Here is a 19,713-nt window from a genome sequence, read left to right as displayed (position 1 = left end):
TGTCTGTAGTCAGGTCGGGTCCAGGTCAGGCTTTAATATGAGACCTTTAATATTAGAATTCTGTACTGCAATAATTTACTGAAATCTGTTGGAAAATTTGATTTTACAGTACATGATATGTTATGTTTCTCTTAGATTTAATTGGTTGTTCCAGGAAACGGACAAGGTCTTCATCTTTTACTTTCCAAACGTCTGACTCGCAGTTCTACATGGGTATGGCATTTAGATCAATTCCATTATAATTGTAATTATATTTTCTAGATTGATAAGCTAGAAAAAATATTTTTCTCGTTATTCAGATACACATTTTGGTTTGAAGTGATCACTCTCTTGTTACAGTGTGTATGGTAACACCCATTGTTTCATGTTCTCTATGTATATAAATCTCCCCACTGTATTTTCCACTGAATGCATCCAATGAAATGAGCTGTAGCTCACGAAAGCTTATGCTCCAATAAATTTGTTAGTCTCTAAGGTGCCACAAGTACTCCTTTTCTTTTTGCGAATACAGACTAACACGGCTGCTACTCTGAAACCTGTCATTTTGGTTTGAATAATTCCAAGTCAGCAAAACTTTTAAACTTCAAGGTTAGTCTGCAAGTAATGCTCAGTGAGGAATTGCACCTTCCTAAGTCTGAAAAAATATTGGTTTTAAATTAGCAGAGGGCCCCAGGTCCATGTACGAGTTATTTCCACATAAGACTGTGGAAAGTCCATGTGTTTCAATCATGAGTTTCCCTGGAATTTTTTGACTAGGTCCAGGGAAGGCAGGATTTCCTACCCTGTGGAAGATGTTCATGGTTCAACCCCAGGGGGACCCATGGAATTGAAAAGCCATGCTGACGAAGGCTTTCCCCTCCAACCAGTTATCATCCTACTTGGAAACCCCTTCAAGGTGGTAGGGTTATTTCCACAATATTGAGGGGAACACACACACAAGTCACTGCAGACCACTGTGTACTGAGCATGTGCAGTAGAAATTCTATTTTAAAATGTGTCATATGCTTTCCTCAAAATTTGGGCCTTAATGTAGGTAAATAATATTAACCCATTTAGTTAAAAGAGTACAATTAATCTAACTTTATCTACCCTTAAAATTACATCTAGATCATTCCTACATCTACTTAGACCTGAACAGCTCCATACAAAAAAAAAAAAAAAAAAAAAACTGGTTATAACATGACCAGAATTTGTGTGTCAGAATTTTGCTATAATAAACCCTTCGCCTGTGCCTGTACTATATTTTTCCCACCTTTGTGTTCAGTATCATTGGTGTTAGCAACACTAGGAGTACCAGTGTAGACTAGCCTCTGGCACTTGAACAACCATGACATCTAGCTCTAATTTGAGAAGATCTAGATGATGGTATGGTCAAAAATGCTGGCACCTGCCAGGTTTTTCTCTATGCTGAAGCCGCACTAGTGCTAGCAGTGGTTGGAAATTCAAAGTCTACACTACAAAGCCTTAGTAGTTGCCTGATACGGGTAGAGTCTGCTCATCCGTGACAAATACATTTTGCTAACATGAAAAATCCATATTCAGGTACTGTGCTTTGAACAAAGGATAATTTCAGTCTCTTATGTTTTCAGATACAGCACTCTCTCGGAAAAGAGTGAGATCATCTTCCTGTACTATCCTTCCTACCTTTCCTCCATCACAGCTGGGTAATTAAAAATATTATTCAGTAAATATTCACATAAAATCAAAAATCGGTAAAATAACAAAATAAAACAGCTCTTTTTGTGGGACTGAGCTAACTGGGCTGGGCCAAGTCAGTATGTGAATGTGAGGAAGGAACTTTGCGATGTTCAACAAGATGTGTTGGTGATTCAGTAGATGGCATTCATTTCTCAGTCAATGTTGCACTAATGTCTCCTTGTGCTAGGGAATACTCTGCACATGGGAGAGCTGCTGTTTGGATGGGATGCAAGCAGCCTATGCCATATGCTACTCTGGGTTGTGCAGAGTCTACTCACTGTTGCAACTCAGATGTTTTTGAGATTTACAAAGGCTTGTAGCAAGTAGGTGGAAGGTTATATTAACCTATAAAATATTATGTCAAATATTATGAACAGTAAACACAGAATGGAGTTGAAGAAATGGTGTGAGCTAGATGTGTTTGGACTAAAACAGTGATTCACATATTTATCCATACAGACACACCATTTTCCATTCTGGGAACACCCTGCATTCTAGCCAAGATTTAGCAGGGATCACCCTCTCATTTATCAATAAGGGAAGGGCAGGGTGGTCACACACCTGTTTGACTCCCAGATTGAAAACCTTTGGATTAAAGTAATTGTTGATGAGGGGTTTCCAAATAATCTGGTAAGGGTACAAAATTGGTATAGCAGCAAACTAGAATAATCTTGGAATGGAATGGAGGAGTTCATATATGGATTATGAGACATGTAATTTTGTAGCACACTATTGATGGGACAAGGCTGGCAGCCCTTCTGAACATTTCTGGGTAGCGTTTGGAAACCATATAAAAGCAGCAGTGCCACACACTGACCATCATTACACTTATCATGGTGGTCATCACTACCAGCACATGCTGGATCTCCAGCATTTACCATCATACTCTTGGGTCTCTTTTTTCCTGATCTGAAAGGATATTCTGACTTGGTGACATTATCATGCCTGTGAGCTGTAAAACTAAAGGACAGTTTTGTGGTTAAAGTAGTGGCTGACACCCAGGATGTCTGGGTTCAATTCCTGGCTCTGTCTTACAGTTCCTGGGGAAGTCACTCTCCCTGTACCTAAATTTCCCCTGCCATAAAATGGGGATCATATTTTCCTTCCTTGAAGAGGTGGTTTGAAATAAATTAATGTTTGTGAGATGCTCAGATACTGCAGTGATGGGGGGCTACAGAAATGCATATAAACAATTAAGCACTGTGGATAAACAATTCTTTTGCAGTAAAGAATAACATATTCATGACCTCGGCTCTTCTCCAGAGAAACCATGACATCACAAGAACAGAAAAAGGTAACTATTTGTTAATATCGCAATATTTATTAGTTGTTGATCCACAGTGTGCTCAACACTATACAGAGCAGGTAAAACATAGACAGTCCCTGTCCCAGCCAGTTTACTCTCTACAGCTGATATTCACCCCCCTGTGCAGAAGGCCTGTATTATAAGCCTCTAAACCACTTAATTCCACTTAAAGCCCTATTTTGAAAACTTAAGTGGTTCATGGGCCATGTTTAGGGCCACTGCTCAGGAATGAATATCATCCTGAATAAAAATTTCTGATACATAATGTTAACAAGAACTGAACTCTGCTCCCAGTGAAGGCAAGGCAAAACTCCTGTTGACTTCCATGGGTGCAGGATCAAGCTTCATATAATCAGAAGATGGATTTATCACAATCAGTGCAGATTTGTTTTATTAAATATTACATCACTCCTTTATTTGGCAGGGTTTTTAGAAGGGACTTAAAATAGGAAAGGGGGGCAGGTATTAACAATAACACTTAAATACAATTAATTTAAAACTCCACCACACATCCACATTATGAGTCAGAAAAAGCAAGACCAAAATTTGTTGTTTAAATGTAAAGGAAAGATTGCATATATTAACCTTTTATTTTGTATTTTGCAAGGACTCTCATCACCAATTCAGCAGTGGACTGTCATAAGACCTGCCGTTTTACAGCCACCACGGTCTCAGATATGTGAGGAAAGAAGGCAGATGTGCACTGAAAATACACTGGCATCTTCCAAAGCTAAAGAGAGAGCAAATATTCAGGTAAAATGTAACTTCAGTGTCAAATATACATGTCTGGGTTTTTTCCCATGTGCCTGAGCTTTAATAATATTTCACTGAAATTAAGTATTTTACAGGGAAGTCTTCAGTATTAGTTTAATTCTGTTCCCATTGAAGTCAACAACAACAACATTTGGTTTTGACTTCAGTGGAGCAATTGTGCCAATGCTGAGCGCTTTGGAAAATCCAGCCCTTGCTAAACTGCCCATATGGCTGCTTGATGAGTGTGCAGATGCTGTAAACTTGTAATTCAATCTGAATTTAGGGTAGAGGGTTGGGAAAACTTTTTACTTTCTAAGGATTTTTTTTTAAAAATCTGGTTAGGAATTGCACTGGCTTGCTTCACACAATAAACATGGGCCTGTCTCTGCAAACCACCACATGAATTATCTTAACTCATGCAAGTGGACCCATCATGCATGGACTTACTCTTGTCAGTAATACTTTCTCACATGCATTTAGCTTTGCAGGCCCTAATGTCTGGTAAAACTATTTATAGTGCAAGATGAGCCACAATTAATTTTTTCCAACATTTCTGAATTGATCATATTAATTGTTTCCAGTTGTCTGAAGAGAGCTCTCGTTGCCCAGCAGAGAATTCAGCAAGTTCTGAGACAACAGTGAGGCCATCTATCTCCATGCACCTTACTAGCCCTAAAACAATAGGGTAAGTTAGTCAAAGTGTTGTGAGTTTTTTAATGCATACCTAGAGAATAGCAAGTGTTTGGTTTTGTCCTCTAGCTTGTTGCTCTATGTGTGTCTGTGTAGCTGTTAGGTGAAAAAATGCACACATCGGCCAAAAAGGAAAAGAAGGCTTATGGGCAGATTATAACTTGAACTTTTCCTTACACCTCTGGATGAGTTACCTGGACTTGAAGGGTATGTCTACCCTGTAGTGTAAGCCCAGGGTTAGTGGGATTCAAGTCAGCTGACCTGGAGAACCCAGGGCTTGAGTGTCTACACTGGATGACCTTGTAAACTGGAGTAATAGTAATAGCATGAAATTTAATAGTGAAAAGTGCAAGGTCATAAATTTAGGGATTAATAACAAGAATTTCTGTTATAAACTGGGGACACATCACTTGGAAGTAACAGAGGAGGAGAGGACCTCGGAGTATTGGTCGATCACAGGATGACTATGAGCCGCCAATGTGATATGGCTGTCAAAAAAGCTAATGCGGTCTTGGGATGCATCAGGCGAGGTATTTCCAGTAGAGATAAGGAGGTGTTAGTACCATTATACAAGGCACTGGTGAGACCTCATCTGGAATATTGTGTGCAGTTCTGGTCTCCCATGTTTAAGAAGGATGAATTCAAACTGGAACAGGTACAGAGAAGGGCTACTAGGATGATCCGAGGAGTGGAAAACCTGTTTTATGAAAGGAGATTCAATGAGCTTGACTTGTTTAGCCTAACTAAAAGAAGGCTGAGAGGAGATATGATTGCTCTCTATAAATATATCAGAGGGATAAATACCATGGAGGGAGAAGAATTATTTAAGCTCAGTACCAATGTGGACACAAGAACAAATGGATATAAACTGGCCATCAGGAAGTTTAGACTTGAAATTAGATGAAGGTTTCTAACCATCAGAGAAATGAAGTTCTGGAACAGCCTTCCAAGGGAAGCAGTGGGGGCAAACAACATATCTGGCTTCAAGACAAAGCTTCATAAGTTTATGGAGGAGAGGATATGATGGGATAGCCTAATTCTGGCAATTTACTGATCTTCCACTACTAGCGGTAGATATGCCCAATGGCCTGTGATGGATGTTAGATGGGATGGGATCTGAGTTACTTCAGAGAATTCTTTCCTGGGTGTCTGGCTGGTGAATCTTGCCCACATGCTCAGGGTTTAGCTGATTGCCATATTTGGGTTCAGGAAGGAATTTTCCCTCAGGGCAGATTGGCAGAGGCCCTGCATTTTTTTTTTTTTTTTTTTTTTGCCTTCCTCTGCAGTGTGGGGCACGGGTCACTTGCTGGAGGATTCTCTGCTCCTTGAAGTCTTTAAACCACAATTTGAGGACTTCAATAGCTCAGACATAAGTTAGGGGTTTGTTACAGGAGTTGGTGGGTGAGATTCCGTGACCTGCGTTGTGCAGGAGGTCAGGCTAGATGATCATAATGGTCCCTTCTGACCTTAAAGTCTATGATTCTAACCCTACCTTAAGGATTTTCTAACCTGGGCTTCAGTTTGGGGCTCTGGCATCCACAATGCAGCATATAGACCTGAGTCAAACCATCCATATCCCAGGCTCCCTAGTGCCCTCCTGAAATGTGGCCACTCTAGCCCGTTGTCCATGGTGCACCGTGGGAAAACTTTACTGCCCACCCTGCATGTTACAGGAAGGTTGAACAGCCCACCAACACAGCCAGCTGAGCAACATTTCAAGAAGTTGTCTGGCTTGCACTTTCACTCTTGAGACAGGAAACAGGCAGAGCTTCCATGAGGCACTAGTGGACATTTCAGCAACGTTTTCTGACCCACCAAACACACGAGATGGACCAGGAGGAAGAGGTGAACCATTTCCCCCTGAATGGACCTATGGCAAGGGGCCACTGAACACTCAGCCAGAAAGTGCACTTACCACAGCTGGAGCTAGATGCACCCAGACAACAGCATTCAGGGATGCTCTGTGCTCCTACGTTATGGACTTCCATAGCCCGATGGAAGAGTGGGAATAGTACCTCTATGAATCTGCTTGTGGGAGTTAAGGGGCTAATTGATTTGGGAGTTCACTGCGTGGGGAAGGGTGCGGACTTGATCGTCATGCAAAGTACTTATGAATGACATGCTGAATTATGAATTGGGGATAGAATGGGGGATGATTCACAGTATGGATTCACATCAGGAAGTTATTGATGTGTGACTTTCTGTACCTAACTGTATAGAGGAATAGCATTTGTGTAGTAATTCCTAATTGTTCCTGATCATGTGTTTAGCTTTGTTATTTCAAATCATGATTGTATGATGAGATGCAGTATAGCAATAAACTTTCCTGATGACATAAAAGGCTTTACTTATAAATGTGTTAAAACAGTGCAACAGTCACCCACTGCCATTAAAACACCGAAACAGTGACAAAAGAACATTTCCAAAACAAACAAATGAAGTGTATGAACCAGTGCAAACACAACGGAATCACCCTACCACTGCATGTCCCCTGGCTTCTGTTCTCCTTTCTCTTCTTTCCTTGTTTTCTGTGCACTTGGTGCCGAGGCGGAGGTATCAGTGGGAGAGGGGGCAAGATGGAGAGCTGTATGGTGTTTAGTTGTCCTGCCCAGCTGTTTTGGGGGCCTGATTGCGTGAGTCACCCAGATGTGGAGTTTTCCAAGTTGTTTCTGGACTGAGAATACGTCGCAGAGGAATCAGGCGATGGTGTGGGAGAGGCAGCAGGAACCGATAATCTTGCAGCCCTGACTGAGATGACCTGCTCATACAGTTCTCTCTGCTGAGCTCTATGCTCCTCCCTTAGCTGCTATTCCTGTTCCAGGAACTGTGAAGCAAGTGCCTACTCTTTTGTTAAAACCCTGTCCTCAACCTGTGTGGTAAGCCTCAGTCTTTCCTCCTGCCTCTTGGCATGCCTCTTCTCCAATATTAAGACCCTCTGCTTCTGGTACTGGACCTGCTGGTTGGCCCACTCAAGAACTTCGTCCAAGTTCACCATGGAAACGGTCCTCTTGGAACAGTCTGTGAAGGTACGCTGGGCCAGGCTCGTACTGCACTGAGGTTGAGCTGTGGAGATATAGCAGCCAGTAGAGGTCAAGGGGCCTGCAATAGAACAAGACACTGAAGGTTATGGTCTCAAATAGCTCACTGGAGGAGCACAGAATTAATGCTTGTGGAATTTCAAGGACATAAAATGTTACATTCAAAACTGAACTGCAATATATTGTGAAAGGGATGCTTCAGTCCACAGAATGTCCCTGGGCACAGCCTGGTTAATCGCAGTTACAGTAGTACACACATAATGGTATGTTAAAAATTCCAAGTTGCTTTTGTTTTACAAAAAATTCCTAACTACTTGTGTTGGGGGTGGGAGGCCGGTCAGTGGCCTTGCAACAAAAGGTTTTTTCTATCATTTCAGGTCTTTCACATTTTGGATGACATAACTGTGAGGCAAACCCAAACTAGAGCTGCTCACTCAGCTGCCCCTCCAATGGAGCTGAACTGTGTCACCGCCCAGGCATGCAATAACTTAGCTTCACTGATTTACTTTTCCAGCAGTGAATCAACCATCAGGCATGCAGCAGCAACCTCCCCCTGAACCGAGCCTGGGTCAGATGACCTCCAGGCTCAGGTATTTCTCCAACCCCGCCAGAGCAGTCTGTGAAATAGCACTACCTGGCCAGGAACCCTCCTGCTTCCTTGCAGTGTATCAGACTCTCGAGACTCCCAGCCGGCTCTTGATCCTGTTCCTGCCCCAGCCTTGCCTGAGCCCTGCTCCTAGACCTTGCCCTACTCTGATCTTGCCCTGTTACAAACACGCTCCAGCCTTGCCTCCACCTCTTGACTTTCCGTGGACCCTTGGACTCTGACTATCCGGCTTTGACCTTTGGCCTGTGTCTCCACCCTGACTATGGTACTGACTTGGTTTGTCTCTGGTCTCTGACCACCCGGCTTCAACCCCTAGCTTGCATCTGGACTTTTGCTCTGGTACTGATTCCGGCTTGTCTACAGCCTCTGATCTTGGTTCTGGCCCTGGCTTGTCCCTGGATCTTGATTCCAGTGTCACCCTTGACCGAGGCCCAACACTACATCCTGCTTTGTCCTCACTCTGACCACTAGGCCTGACTACTGGAAGGTAGTGCTTGACAATAACTGTTCTCGTGGTGCCCTATTGACAAAGGGAGATGTTATTCTAAGCGGCTATTGGAAAACCTGCAGTGTATGCATCCGAAGTATTCAAACAAAAAGTGACTGAACAGCACATCTGTGAGTGGAGTGGGTTGGTCAGCTACTGAGGTGGCCCTGGAAAATACGTCCTTCTCTGCAATGTGACTACTGATCTGGAGTTCCTGCTTCAGGAAAAATTTGCAGCTATCAGCATTTGGGAGTGGGTCAGAATCCATGAGGGAATCAACAGGATGCTGTGTTAGCTTCCACATGGCTTACAGAGCATCACAGCCTTCCCCTTCCCTGCCCCCAGCACTTTTCTGAACAAAAATTCAAACCCCGGTCATACTTGGGACAAATGATTTTGTCCCCTATGGACTACCTCTCACTGAAATGGGCTAGTTTTGGAAGTGGAACATGCTTCCCCAAACACACACACAGAGTTCAGTGTTTCCAGGCAGCTCCACAGACTGTTGAGTGATTATAGAGCAGCAAACTTAAAGGCATGGCAATGTAATGTTGTTGTTGTTTTTAAGAAACAGGAATGGCCCTAGCAAAAATCTGTGCCTTTCTGGTAAAAATACACTTTAAAGATGTTGGCATTTCCTAGTCGCCATGTTGAATTCCACTTGGTGGCAGGGAGTGGGGATGCCAAGGCACTGGGATACAATCCACCAGTAGTGGATGCATGCTGCTAGCTGGGGAGTCTTATAACTTTTGCATTAGTTCTTAGAGTGGAAATCCCTCTGATTCTGTAGCAATACATTTTAAATTGGAGGCAGAAACTTTCCAGGCTCAGGGGCAGCTTCTGTCCCTTCCATGTCTGCTGCAGGCTCGGCAGTGAGCTGTTCCATGTGGGGACATAAAATAGCTCCTCTGAGTATGGACCCAGAATTTGCTGCTGATCCTGTTCTAAAGCATGATCTGGGACTGGTTTCAGCAAGAAAATTACTTCATGGTCCTCACTTGATCATAGAATCATAGAATATCAGGCTTGGAAGGGACCTCAGGAGGTCATCTAGTCCAACCCCCTGCTCAAAGCAGGACCAATCCCCAACTAAATCATCCCAGCCAGGGCTTTGTCAAGCCTGACCTTAAAAACTTCTAAGGAAGGAGATTCCACCACCTCCCTAGGTAATGCATTCCAGTGTTTCACCACCCTCCTAGGGAAAAAGTTTTTCCTAATATCCAACCTAAACCTCCCCCACTGCAACTTGAGACCATTACTCCTCGTTCTGTCATCAGCTACCACGGAGAACAGTCTAGATCCATCCTCTTTGGAACCCCCTTTCAGGTAGTTGAAAGCAGCTATCAAATCCCCCCTCATTCTTCTCTTCCGCAGACTAAACATCCCCAGTTCCCTCAGCCTCTCCTCATAACTCATGCGTTCCAGTCCCCTAATCATTTTTGTTGCCCTCCGCTGGACTCTTTCCAATTTTTCCACATCCTTGTAGTGTGGGGCCCAAAACTGGACACAGTACTCCAGATGAGGCCTCACAAATGTCGAATAGAGGGGAACGATCACGTCCCTCGATCTGCTGGCAGTGCCCCTACTTATACATCCCAAAATGCCATTGGCCTTCTTGGCAACAAGGGCACACTGTTGACTCATATCCAGCTTCTCGTCCACTGTAACCCCTAGGTCCTTTTCTGCAGAACTGCTGCCTAGCCATTCAGTCCCTAGTCTGTAGCGGTGCATGGGAGTCTTCCGTCCTAAGTGCAGGACTCTACACTTGTCCTTGTTGAACCTCATCAGATTTCTTTTGGCCCAATCCTCTAATTTGTCTAGGGCCCTCTGTATCCTATCCCTACCCTCCAGCGTATCTACCTCTCCTCCCAGTTTAGTGTCATCTGCAAACTTGCTGAGGGTGCAATCCACACCATCCCATCAGTCCCCATGCTGGATTCTGAGGCCAGCAGGGCACCATCCTGGCTGACCAGGTCATCATGCACCACGGTTGGCTCTGTATTGGGTGCAGTGCCCAGCACCCAGTCAAAGGCCTCATAAAATGGGCACAATGTTGGCAAATTGTCTGAGGTGCGGTTCTGGTCCCTGGTCCACTGGTACTCGCTTTTGAGCAACCTAATCTGTTCCCCGTATTGGTCAGTGATCCAGTAAATTTGCAAAGCTGCCAGCTTGTTTGCTATCTTCAGGTATGCATGATCATTCCTGGTATTTTTACTGAAGGTCACAGTTTTACTCGCCTCACACCAAATATTCACCAAAGTCTGGGTACATTCCCATGACCATGAAGCTGCCTGCTTTGCAAAAGGCTTGTTCTGTTGAGTCTCCATTGCAAACACAGAAGCCTCTCGAATAGTGTGTTTTCAGCTTAGAATCATAGAACCATAGGGTTAGAAGGGACCACAAGGGTCATCTAATCTAATCCCCTACCAAGATGCAACATTTGTTGTGCCTAAGCCATCCAAGACAGATGGCTATCCAGTCTCCATTTGAAAACCTCTAGTGAAGGAGCTTCCGCAACCTCCCTAGGCAGTCTGGTCCATTGTCCTACTGTTCTTACAGTTAGGAAGTTTTTCCTGAGATTTAATCTAAATCTGCTATGCTGTAGTTTGAACCCATTGCCTCTTGCCTGACCTCTATGGCACAAGAAAACAACTTTTCTCCATCCTTGTTATGACAGCCTTTCAAGTATTTGAAGACTGCTATCATATCCCCCCTTAATCTTCTCCTTTCCACACTAAACATACCCAGTTCCTTCAGCCTTGTTCATATGGCTTGCATTCCATCCCTTTTATCATCTTTGTCGCTCGCCACTGGATTCTTTCCAGTTTCTCTACATCCTTTCTATAAATTGGTGATCAAAATTGGACACAGGACTCCACCTGAGGCCTAACCAGTACTGAGTAGAGCGATACTATCACCTCCCGTGACTGCTCTGTTGATGCAACCAAAAATTGCATTTGCTTTTTTTGTAACAGCATCACATTGCTGACTCACTTTGAGGTTGTTATCCACCACAACTCCCAGATCCTTCTTAGCAGTGATGCTGACAAGCCAGTTATCCCCTATTCTGTATTTGTGCATTTGGTTTTTCTTCCCTCAGTGTAGCAAACTTACATTTGTCTTTGCTGAATTTCATTTTGTTGTCTACAGCCCAGTTCTCCAATTTATCAAGATCCCTCTGAATTTTAGCTCTATCCTCCAAAGTATTGGCAGACCCCCTTAACTTTATGTCCTCTGCTAATTTGATCAGTCTGTTCTCTACACCTACATCCAGGTCATTAATAAAGACGTTAAACAACACTCTACCCAGAACAGATCCCTGTGGAACCCCACTTGAACCCTCCCTCCAATGTGACATCATTCCATTAATAGTTACTCTTTGTTTGTGGTTGTATAACCAATTATGTATACACTTAATGGTAGTTCCACCAAGCCCACATTTCTGCAGCTTATTTATCAGAATGTCATGTAGGACTGTGTCAAAAGCCTTGCTAAAGTCCAGGTATATTATGTCCACCGCATTCCCCCTATCCACCAAACCAGTTACCCTGTCAAAGAAGGCAATCAAACTAGTTTGACATGATTTGTTTCTTAGTAAATCCATGCTGTCTGCTTGTGATTACCCCTTCATCCTCCAGATATTCACTAATTGAATGTTTTATACATTTCTCTAGTAGCTTCTCAGGTACTGAAGTCAGCCTGACTGGTCTACAGTTCCCCGGCTCCTCCTTTCCCCCCTTTTTAAAGATGGGCACTACATTAGCCCATCTCCAGTCTTCTGGGACCTCTCCTGTCATCCATGAGTTTGCAAATATTGCCAGTGGCTCCGAGATTTCTACAGCTAATTCGTTCAGTACCCTGGGGGTGAACAGCATCAGGCCCGTTAACTTGAATTCATTCAAATTGGTCAAAAGATCTCTGACATGTTCTTTACTTATCCTGATCTGCATCTCTTCCTTTTAGTGGTTAGAAGAAAATGACTCACTGAGCTGTTGCTGTACGCCAAGTGGGGGCATCCATTTTCAACTGAGTCTATTAGAGATTTTTGCAATAGAGAGGACAAAAGAAGATGGCCTGTGGGATTATGGGATACTTTTGGCAGACTCCCAGGACCCAAGTTAAGCAGGGCTGCATCTATACTTCAAAGCAATAGGGCTTGAACCCTGGGTCATGGCTTGACACTGGCTTCGATCCTGCATCCCTGCAGGGTCCTAGAACCCTAGGTCTAAGCCTGAGTCTGAGAGATTTGTGTGTAGACGGAAGGAGGATTTGGGCTCAACCCAGAGTCTGAACCCACGCTTACATTGCAGCATTGACATAACCTATATCTAGGTATGCTGAAGTAAGCTTTGCGCCTGCCCATCTATGTTCCCCAAGCAGATGGACAAGGAGTAGATGAAGAAGATAGGGGAGAGGGTGGATCTGGTGGCCAGCACAGCTAAGCCGACACAGGGAGGGTAGCAGTTTGCTGGAGTAAGAGGAAGTAGGGAGAGAAGTGTGCCTCTTTGATGCAGGATTCTTTCCCTATACTGCTCCTGGGGTGCTGCAACAGTGGCTTGTGGCTTTGCCACTATCTAGGTTTAAGGAACAATCTCATTATTCTACATGAAATACAATGCATCTCCCTAAATTCCTTTAATGAAGTATTCTCTGTGGTTCCCAGTAGGCCAATATTTTTGCTTTAATGTAGGATTTGGAAAGGTAAATGTATGCGGTTATAGATGTTATATTTGCATCTCTTACAAAGTCTAATTAATATTTTTCACATATTCCTCTAGAAATCAGCCAGTTGAAGATGTAACTTTTTTAAACAACAGAAATTCTACTTTTGTGTTTGGAGAAAACATGGTAGAGAGAGTTTTGGTAAGATTTGTAAATATTGAAATTTTTCTTTTTTCTTGTTTCTAAAAAAGTTGGCATTTGAATGCTGAGGTCACATTTTCAAAGATGGTCACCTAAATTGTGACCACAACATTTGTCTTATGTTCATACAAAGCCCCCAGTCCTGTAGATGCTTATGCACATGAGTCATCGCTTTGAAGTCAAGTCATGTGAGTAAAGTTAAACATGTATTGCTGTTCACAGGATTGGTCCAAAATGGGTAATTATATATGTCGGTGCTCATCTGCAAAGGCAGTTATTTGTTGGGTATGCTCGGCTGGCTTGTGCGCACATTTCATGGGCACAACTTAGGTGGCCCAAATTTTAGATTTGGCCCTTCAGTAGGAAAATCAATTCTAGTAATTTTCTGTTATAGCACAAACCATTTTAGACTTTTTAACATTCAGAGCTGTAGGCTTTCTCCCCTCTGACTCCCAAGAAAATATTTGATTAGCAGTATACAGATATACAGGAGATGTGAACAATGAGAAAACTAACTCTGCAGAATCAGCTAAATGTAATAGTTTAAAATATCTCAGAGTGATTATTTCTAAATTCTGCAATGCCTTTTTTAAATTTTTGGTATATATGGTGGTCAGTAAAATGAGGAATTAATTTGGAAAGATATCTGGTAAACTTCTCTACTTCTATTATCAGATCACCTTAAACTTAAATGGAAAGAAGCTTATTCTCCTAGCCCAGAGTCTTTCTTAAGAAGAGACTGCAGTTCCTGCTTAATGAAGTTTTGGGGGCTTTTATAATAATGGACAAAGTTCCACTATTGACTGAAATACCAAACGCTTGTTTATTTATATCCTATGTCAGTATTTGTATGTAGGAGTAAAGTTTGCATGTTAACCTATTATTTCAACTAATCTTCACCCCTGCTGTGTATTTTATGATTCAATATATTCCTGATCTTTCAGCTTGCTGCTAATGTCAAACATATAAACGTTACAATTTCTTAATCTGTTTTTCCTTGTTTCTTCAATTTTTTAGAGCCCTCAAAAATCTCCCAAGCTGCATAATGAAACTGATCTATGCAAGAGAGAAATAACATCCACAGATGCCAAAACTTTTCATACTGGTTATTCACATACAAGTAAGCATTACTAGTTAGCAAACAAATACAGTGAGGCTCTACCAATACGTCAATTTCAGTGCATCATAGAGGACATCAGATTAGTGGTGGTCAGTAATTATCATCTATTTACTTTAAATAGTTAAAAGTTTAAAGTTACCCAGTCATTAGTATACTATTGGGGTGTGCACCATAAATTTAAGTGTCCAGAAAGCAACTGCCATTTGGTTTGTGACTCAAAACTAGAGCTAGATTATCATCATAGCGAATGATTTATTATTTGATTAATTTAGACTATTTTTTATTTGTAAGTTTTCCTTGAATAGCCTTAGAGTTTTACAGATTTATTTGTTATCCAAAACTGTGTGGTGAATACTTTGTGAACACATTTCAGCCTATAGCTTGTTTATGAACAAGTCACTTCAGCTACAATTTTAGCTAGTTATTCATGTTATTTCCTGCTAAATATTCACACCGCTCTTATTACCATTATGATTTATGGGACTTATGTTTTTCATGACTATGACTTTGAGCTGCAATATCTCAAAATAAATTTGATTTGGAAACTCAACTATTAACTAGTTAGGGCTTGATCCTGCTAGTTGTTCCTTGTGGACAGACCAATGTGCCTATACAGAAATGCTGGATCGTGGTCTTATTCTTTAAAAAATATACTGGAATGCCTGAAGGTTTATTAAAACGTTAACTGATATCTAGCACTAAGACGAATGTACAAAGACCTAGACCATACAAATAGTCATACTGTTGACATACTAAAACATTCCCGCTGTAGAAATTTTAGAATTTTCTATTGTTTTTATTTCTCCTTTAGAAACATTTTTTGCCAAGAAGTCAACACTAATTGAATCAGCTGCAGCTTACATTTCCAAACCAGCACAGAAATATTTGTTAGATAAAGTTGAAGTTATAACAGGGGAAGAAGCAGAACATAACGTGTTGCAGGTATATTTTCCTAAAGACTGCATGATGAGCCTTTCTACTTATGTTTAGAAAGCACATTATGGTCTACTGTAACTTATAATTCCATGAATATGTATGTACTACTTCTTGTTGGACAACTGTATAAGTTTTTTTTCCTTTTTTTAAAATATGCTTCTGTTAACTAATTTCTTTTCAAGCTGATGTGTAGCTTTTCATCGTATATTCTCTGTGCTGAATATAGAGAGCTCTTTCAACCTCCAAAATCATGCTCCAAAGCCTCATTCTGCTATTGTCTGTTATAACTGTCTTCACAATAAGTCAGTGATCCCTAACATCAATAAATAAAACCCCAAATTATAAGTACTCTTAAAGTTACTTTATAAACACAAAGGCTTGATTTTTTTTAACTAAGGAATTATCAAAGTAAGTGGTTTTATAATAAAACTAAGGTACATCGTAGTAATTTTAGGCCAGCAGGATAAATCTTGCTACTCGAGATTCTTAAAACTCTTTATTTTCTTGGCAAATTAACACTTGCATATATTACAAAAATCTAAAAATGGAAAGAAACAGAATTGTAAGATTGCTTGAATCCACTCTCCCATCCATATGTGGGAAATTTGTATATGGATGGTTCATTAGCTTCAGTTTATGACAGTCCTGGTACAATGGGTTGCATGAAACTTCTGATATCAGTGATGTCATAGGATGATGCATTCTAGGACATCTTCAGGAAACACGGAGATGTTGGTGGATTTCACAGAGAAGGATTAAAATAGAAAAGGTAAAAGTGAAATGTATTTCTGTGCTAAACGTTCCCCATAGCCTGATTAGTAGAGGTACTCAACATAAATCTGGGGTTAGTGCAATTTTCATTTCACTTTTAAAATTGGTCTTAATTTTATGCAAACTGTAAAGTAAAAAGTTATAGCACAGAGGCATCAAACGTATAAACTGCATTCTCTGGCACAACAGAATTCAGATCTGTTGACGCTTTCCATAACATTTTCCCCTTTAGATCAGTTGCAAGCTTTTTGTATTTAATAAACTCTCACTGTCCTGGACTGAAAGAGGAAGAGGATCCCTGAGGCTTAATGACACTTCAAGCAATAAACATGGAACATTACACTCAAGGCTAGGTAAAAATTAGTTCCACTTCTTAACCATGCTCTCATTTGCTATAGTCAATTGGATATCACATCATTGTAATCCTGCAACCAGGTTTGTTTATATCTATATCCAGTTGCTCAAAGCCTCTTCATTATTGCTCTATAAAGTTAGCTGCCTTCTAAACATCCCTAGCCACTGCAGCTTTTGTGAGCTGCAGGTACTCACAGATGTCACTAAGCACTATGTATTCTGCTTCCAGATTTCTTTAGCACTAGTTCTCTCTTTTCTGACGTGGCTTTTCCAGAGGTGCTGCTTCTTCCAAGTGACTTATGGGATGTTCTGTTTATTGAGCAGTAGTTTCTTACACTTTATTGTGTAGTTCTGAAAGATTGTTTCATTATATCATATGGCAAAAAGTATAAAATATTGAGAGAAACTTTAAAAATATCAAATCATAATAAAGAAATTTAAACCCCCACCTCTTTCAAAATGTTAGGTTATAAATCCCCTGAAATGCAAAGTTAATGGAAATATGATTTTATAGCAGTACTGAATAAATCCGCTGCAACAACAGGGAGGTTTCAATCATCATGTAATGTCTAATATGTAAGCATTCCTGTTTTAGTTATGCGAAATCAAGGCAGTTTGAGACTGATTCTCAACACCAAACTCTGGACTCAGATGGCGATAGAAAGAGTAAATCGCAAGAGTTTGTGCATCACTGCGACAGACCTAGAAGACCATTCTGTTAAAGTATTTCTAATACAGGTAAGAAAAAATTTGAAAAAGGACAAGTATCTAGAACTTGGCAGTTTAGCTCAGATTCCTTTTCTAGCAAGCCTCCTTCTGGTAAAAAGTGTAAGGCTATAACATGTACAGAATTACCATTGAGGTCAATTGCTGTTTTTTGTGCAAAAAGCTGAAGGTCTGATATGGCCCAAGGAGATAACCAGATCACTGTTTCAGAGTAACAGCCGTGTTAGTCGGTATTCGCAAAAAGAAAAGGAGTACTTGTGGCACCTTAGAGACTAACCAATTTATTTGAGCATGAGCTTTCGTGAGCTACAGCTCACTTCATCGGATGCATCTGTATTATAGTGTATTACAGATCACTGTATTACACAGCCAGCAGGGGTCACTAAAGCAATGGTATACAAGTTGTTCCCAAACTGTGGTCTGTGGACTATCAGTGATCTGTGGAACTGGCTACTCTATGAAGCTAAATAACATTAAAAGATGCCTAAAATATATCAACACACTTTCCTGATTTTTCCTTCTGCATCGAAACAATTGCTATAGTTGCCACAGGGATATTATTCAAAGTGATCGTTGTGGTTGATGGTGGGTCCATGCAATCATGACTAGAAGGGCAGGTGGTCCACAAGAGTCGCCCAGTGTCCTGTCTTCCGACAGTGGGAAGTACCACAAGCTTTACAGGGAATGTTCAGAACAGGGCAATCCACCCCCAGTTGTTCAGTCATTCAGGGAATGTTCAGAACAGGGCAATCCACCCCCAGTTGTTCAGTCCCAGCTTCTGTCAGTCAGAGGCTTCAGGACACCCAGGGCATGGGGTTGCATCCCTGGCGAACTTCATAGAATCATAGAATATCAGGGTTGGAAGGGACCCCAGAAGGTCATCTAGTCCAACCCCCTGCTCGAAGCAGGACCAATTCCCAGTTAAATCATCCCAGCCAGGGCTTTGTCAAGCCTGACCTTAAAAACCTCTAAGGAAGGAGATTCTACCACCTCCCGAGGTAACGCATTCCAGTGTTTCACCACCCTCTTAGTGAAAAAGTTTTTCCTAATATCCAATCTAAACCTCCCCCATTGCAACTTGAGACCATTACTCCTCGTTCTGTCATCTGCTACCATTGAGAACAGTCTAGAGCCATCCTCTTTGGAACCCCCTTTCAGGTAGTTGAAAGCAGCTATCAAATCCCCCCTCATTCTTCTCTTCCGCAGACTAAACAATCCCAGCTCCCTCAGCCTCTCTTCATAAGTCATGTGCTCTAGACCCCGAATCATTTTTGTTGCCCTTCGCTGGACTCTCTCCAATTTATCCACATCCTTCTTGTAGTGTGGGGCCCAAAACTGGACACAGTACTCCAGATGAGGCCTCACCAGTGTCGAATAGAGGGGAACGATCACATCCCTCGATCTGCTCGCTATGCCCCTACTTATACATCCCAAAATGCCATTGGCCTTCTTGGCAACAAGGGCACCCTGTTGACTCATATCCAGCTTCTTGTCCACTGTCACCCCTAGGTCCTTTTCCGCAGAACTGCTGCCTAGCCATTCGGTCCCTAGTCTGTAGCGGTGCATTGGATTCTTCCATCCTAAGTGCAGGACCCTGCACTTATCCTTATTGAACCTCATCAGATTTCTTTTGGCCCAATCCTCCAATTTGTCTAGGTCCTTCTGTATCCTATCCCTCCCCTCCAGCGTATCTACCACTCCTCCCAGTTTAGTATCATCTGCAAATTTGCTGAGAGTGCAATCCACACCATCCTCCAGATCATTTATGAAGATATTGAACAAAACCGGCCCCAGGACCGACCCCTGGGGCACTCCACTTGACACCGGCTGCCAACTAGACATGGAGCCATTGATCACTACCCGTTGAGCCCGACAATCTAGCCAGCTTTCTACCCACCTTATAGTGCATTCGTCTAGCCCATACTTCCTTAACTTGCTGACAAGAATACTGTGGGAGACCGTGTCAAAAGCTTTGCTAAAGTCAAGAAACAATACATCCACTGCTTTCCCTTCATCCACAGAACCAGTAATCTCATCATAAAAGGCGATTAGATTAGTCAGGCATGACCTTCCTTTGGTGAATCCATGCTGACTGTTCCTGATCACTTTCCTCTCATGCAAGTGCTTCAGGATTGATTCTTTGAGGACCTGCTCCATGATTTTTCCAGGGACTGAGGTGAGGCTGACCGGCCTGTAGTTCCCAGGATCCTCCTTCTTCCCTTTTTTAAAGATTGGCACTACATTAGCCTTTTTCCAGTCATCCGGGACTTCCCCCGTTCGCCACGAGTTTTCAAAGATAATGGCCAAGGGCTCTGCAATCACAGCCGCCAATTCTTTCAGCACTCTCGGATGTAACTCGTCCAG

The 19,713-nt window shown here is 42.0% G+C and overlaps 1 protein-coding gene across 1 annotated transcript in view; it reads left to right on the top strand.

Moving 5' to 3' along the window:
- The window catches only part of RANBP3L (RAN binding protein 3 like), a 58,601-nt gene that overhangs the window by 18,745 nt on the left and 20,143 nt on the right, over nucleotides 1–19,713 (top strand). Inside the window, exons 4-13 of the mRNA XM_074952484.1 lie at nucleotides 136–213; nucleotides 1,590–1,664; nucleotides 2,924–2,992; nucleotides 3,612–3,757; nucleotides 4,339–4,442; nucleotides 13,358–13,442; nucleotides 14,460–14,562; nucleotides 15,374–15,504; nucleotides 16,502–16,622; nucleotides 17,219–17,361. Of these exons, the coding sequence (XP_074808585.1) occupies nucleotides 136–213; nucleotides 1,590–1,664; nucleotides 2,924–2,992; nucleotides 3,612–3,757; nucleotides 4,339–4,442; nucleotides 13,358–13,442; nucleotides 14,460–14,562; nucleotides 15,374–15,504; nucleotides 16,502–16,622; nucleotides 17,219–17,361 (1,055 nt within the window). The remainder of the gene's footprint in view (nucleotides 1–135; nucleotides 214–1,589; nucleotides 1,665–2,923; nucleotides 2,993–3,611; nucleotides 3,758–4,338; nucleotides 4,443–13,357; nucleotides 13,443–14,459; nucleotides 14,563–15,373; nucleotides 15,505–16,501; nucleotides 16,623–17,218; nucleotides 17,362–19,713) is intronic.

The sequence above is a fragment of the Natator depressus genome, chromosome 5 (genome assembly GCF_965152275.1).
Source record: "Natator depressus isolate rNatDep1 chromosome 5, rNatDep2.hap1, whole genome shotgun sequence".
Classification (NCBI taxonomy): Eukaryota; Metazoa; Chordata; order Testudines; family Cheloniidae; genus Natator; species Natator depressus.
Note: the sequence above shows the minus strand (reverse complement) of the source record. Positions and strands in the feature narration are given on the sequence as shown.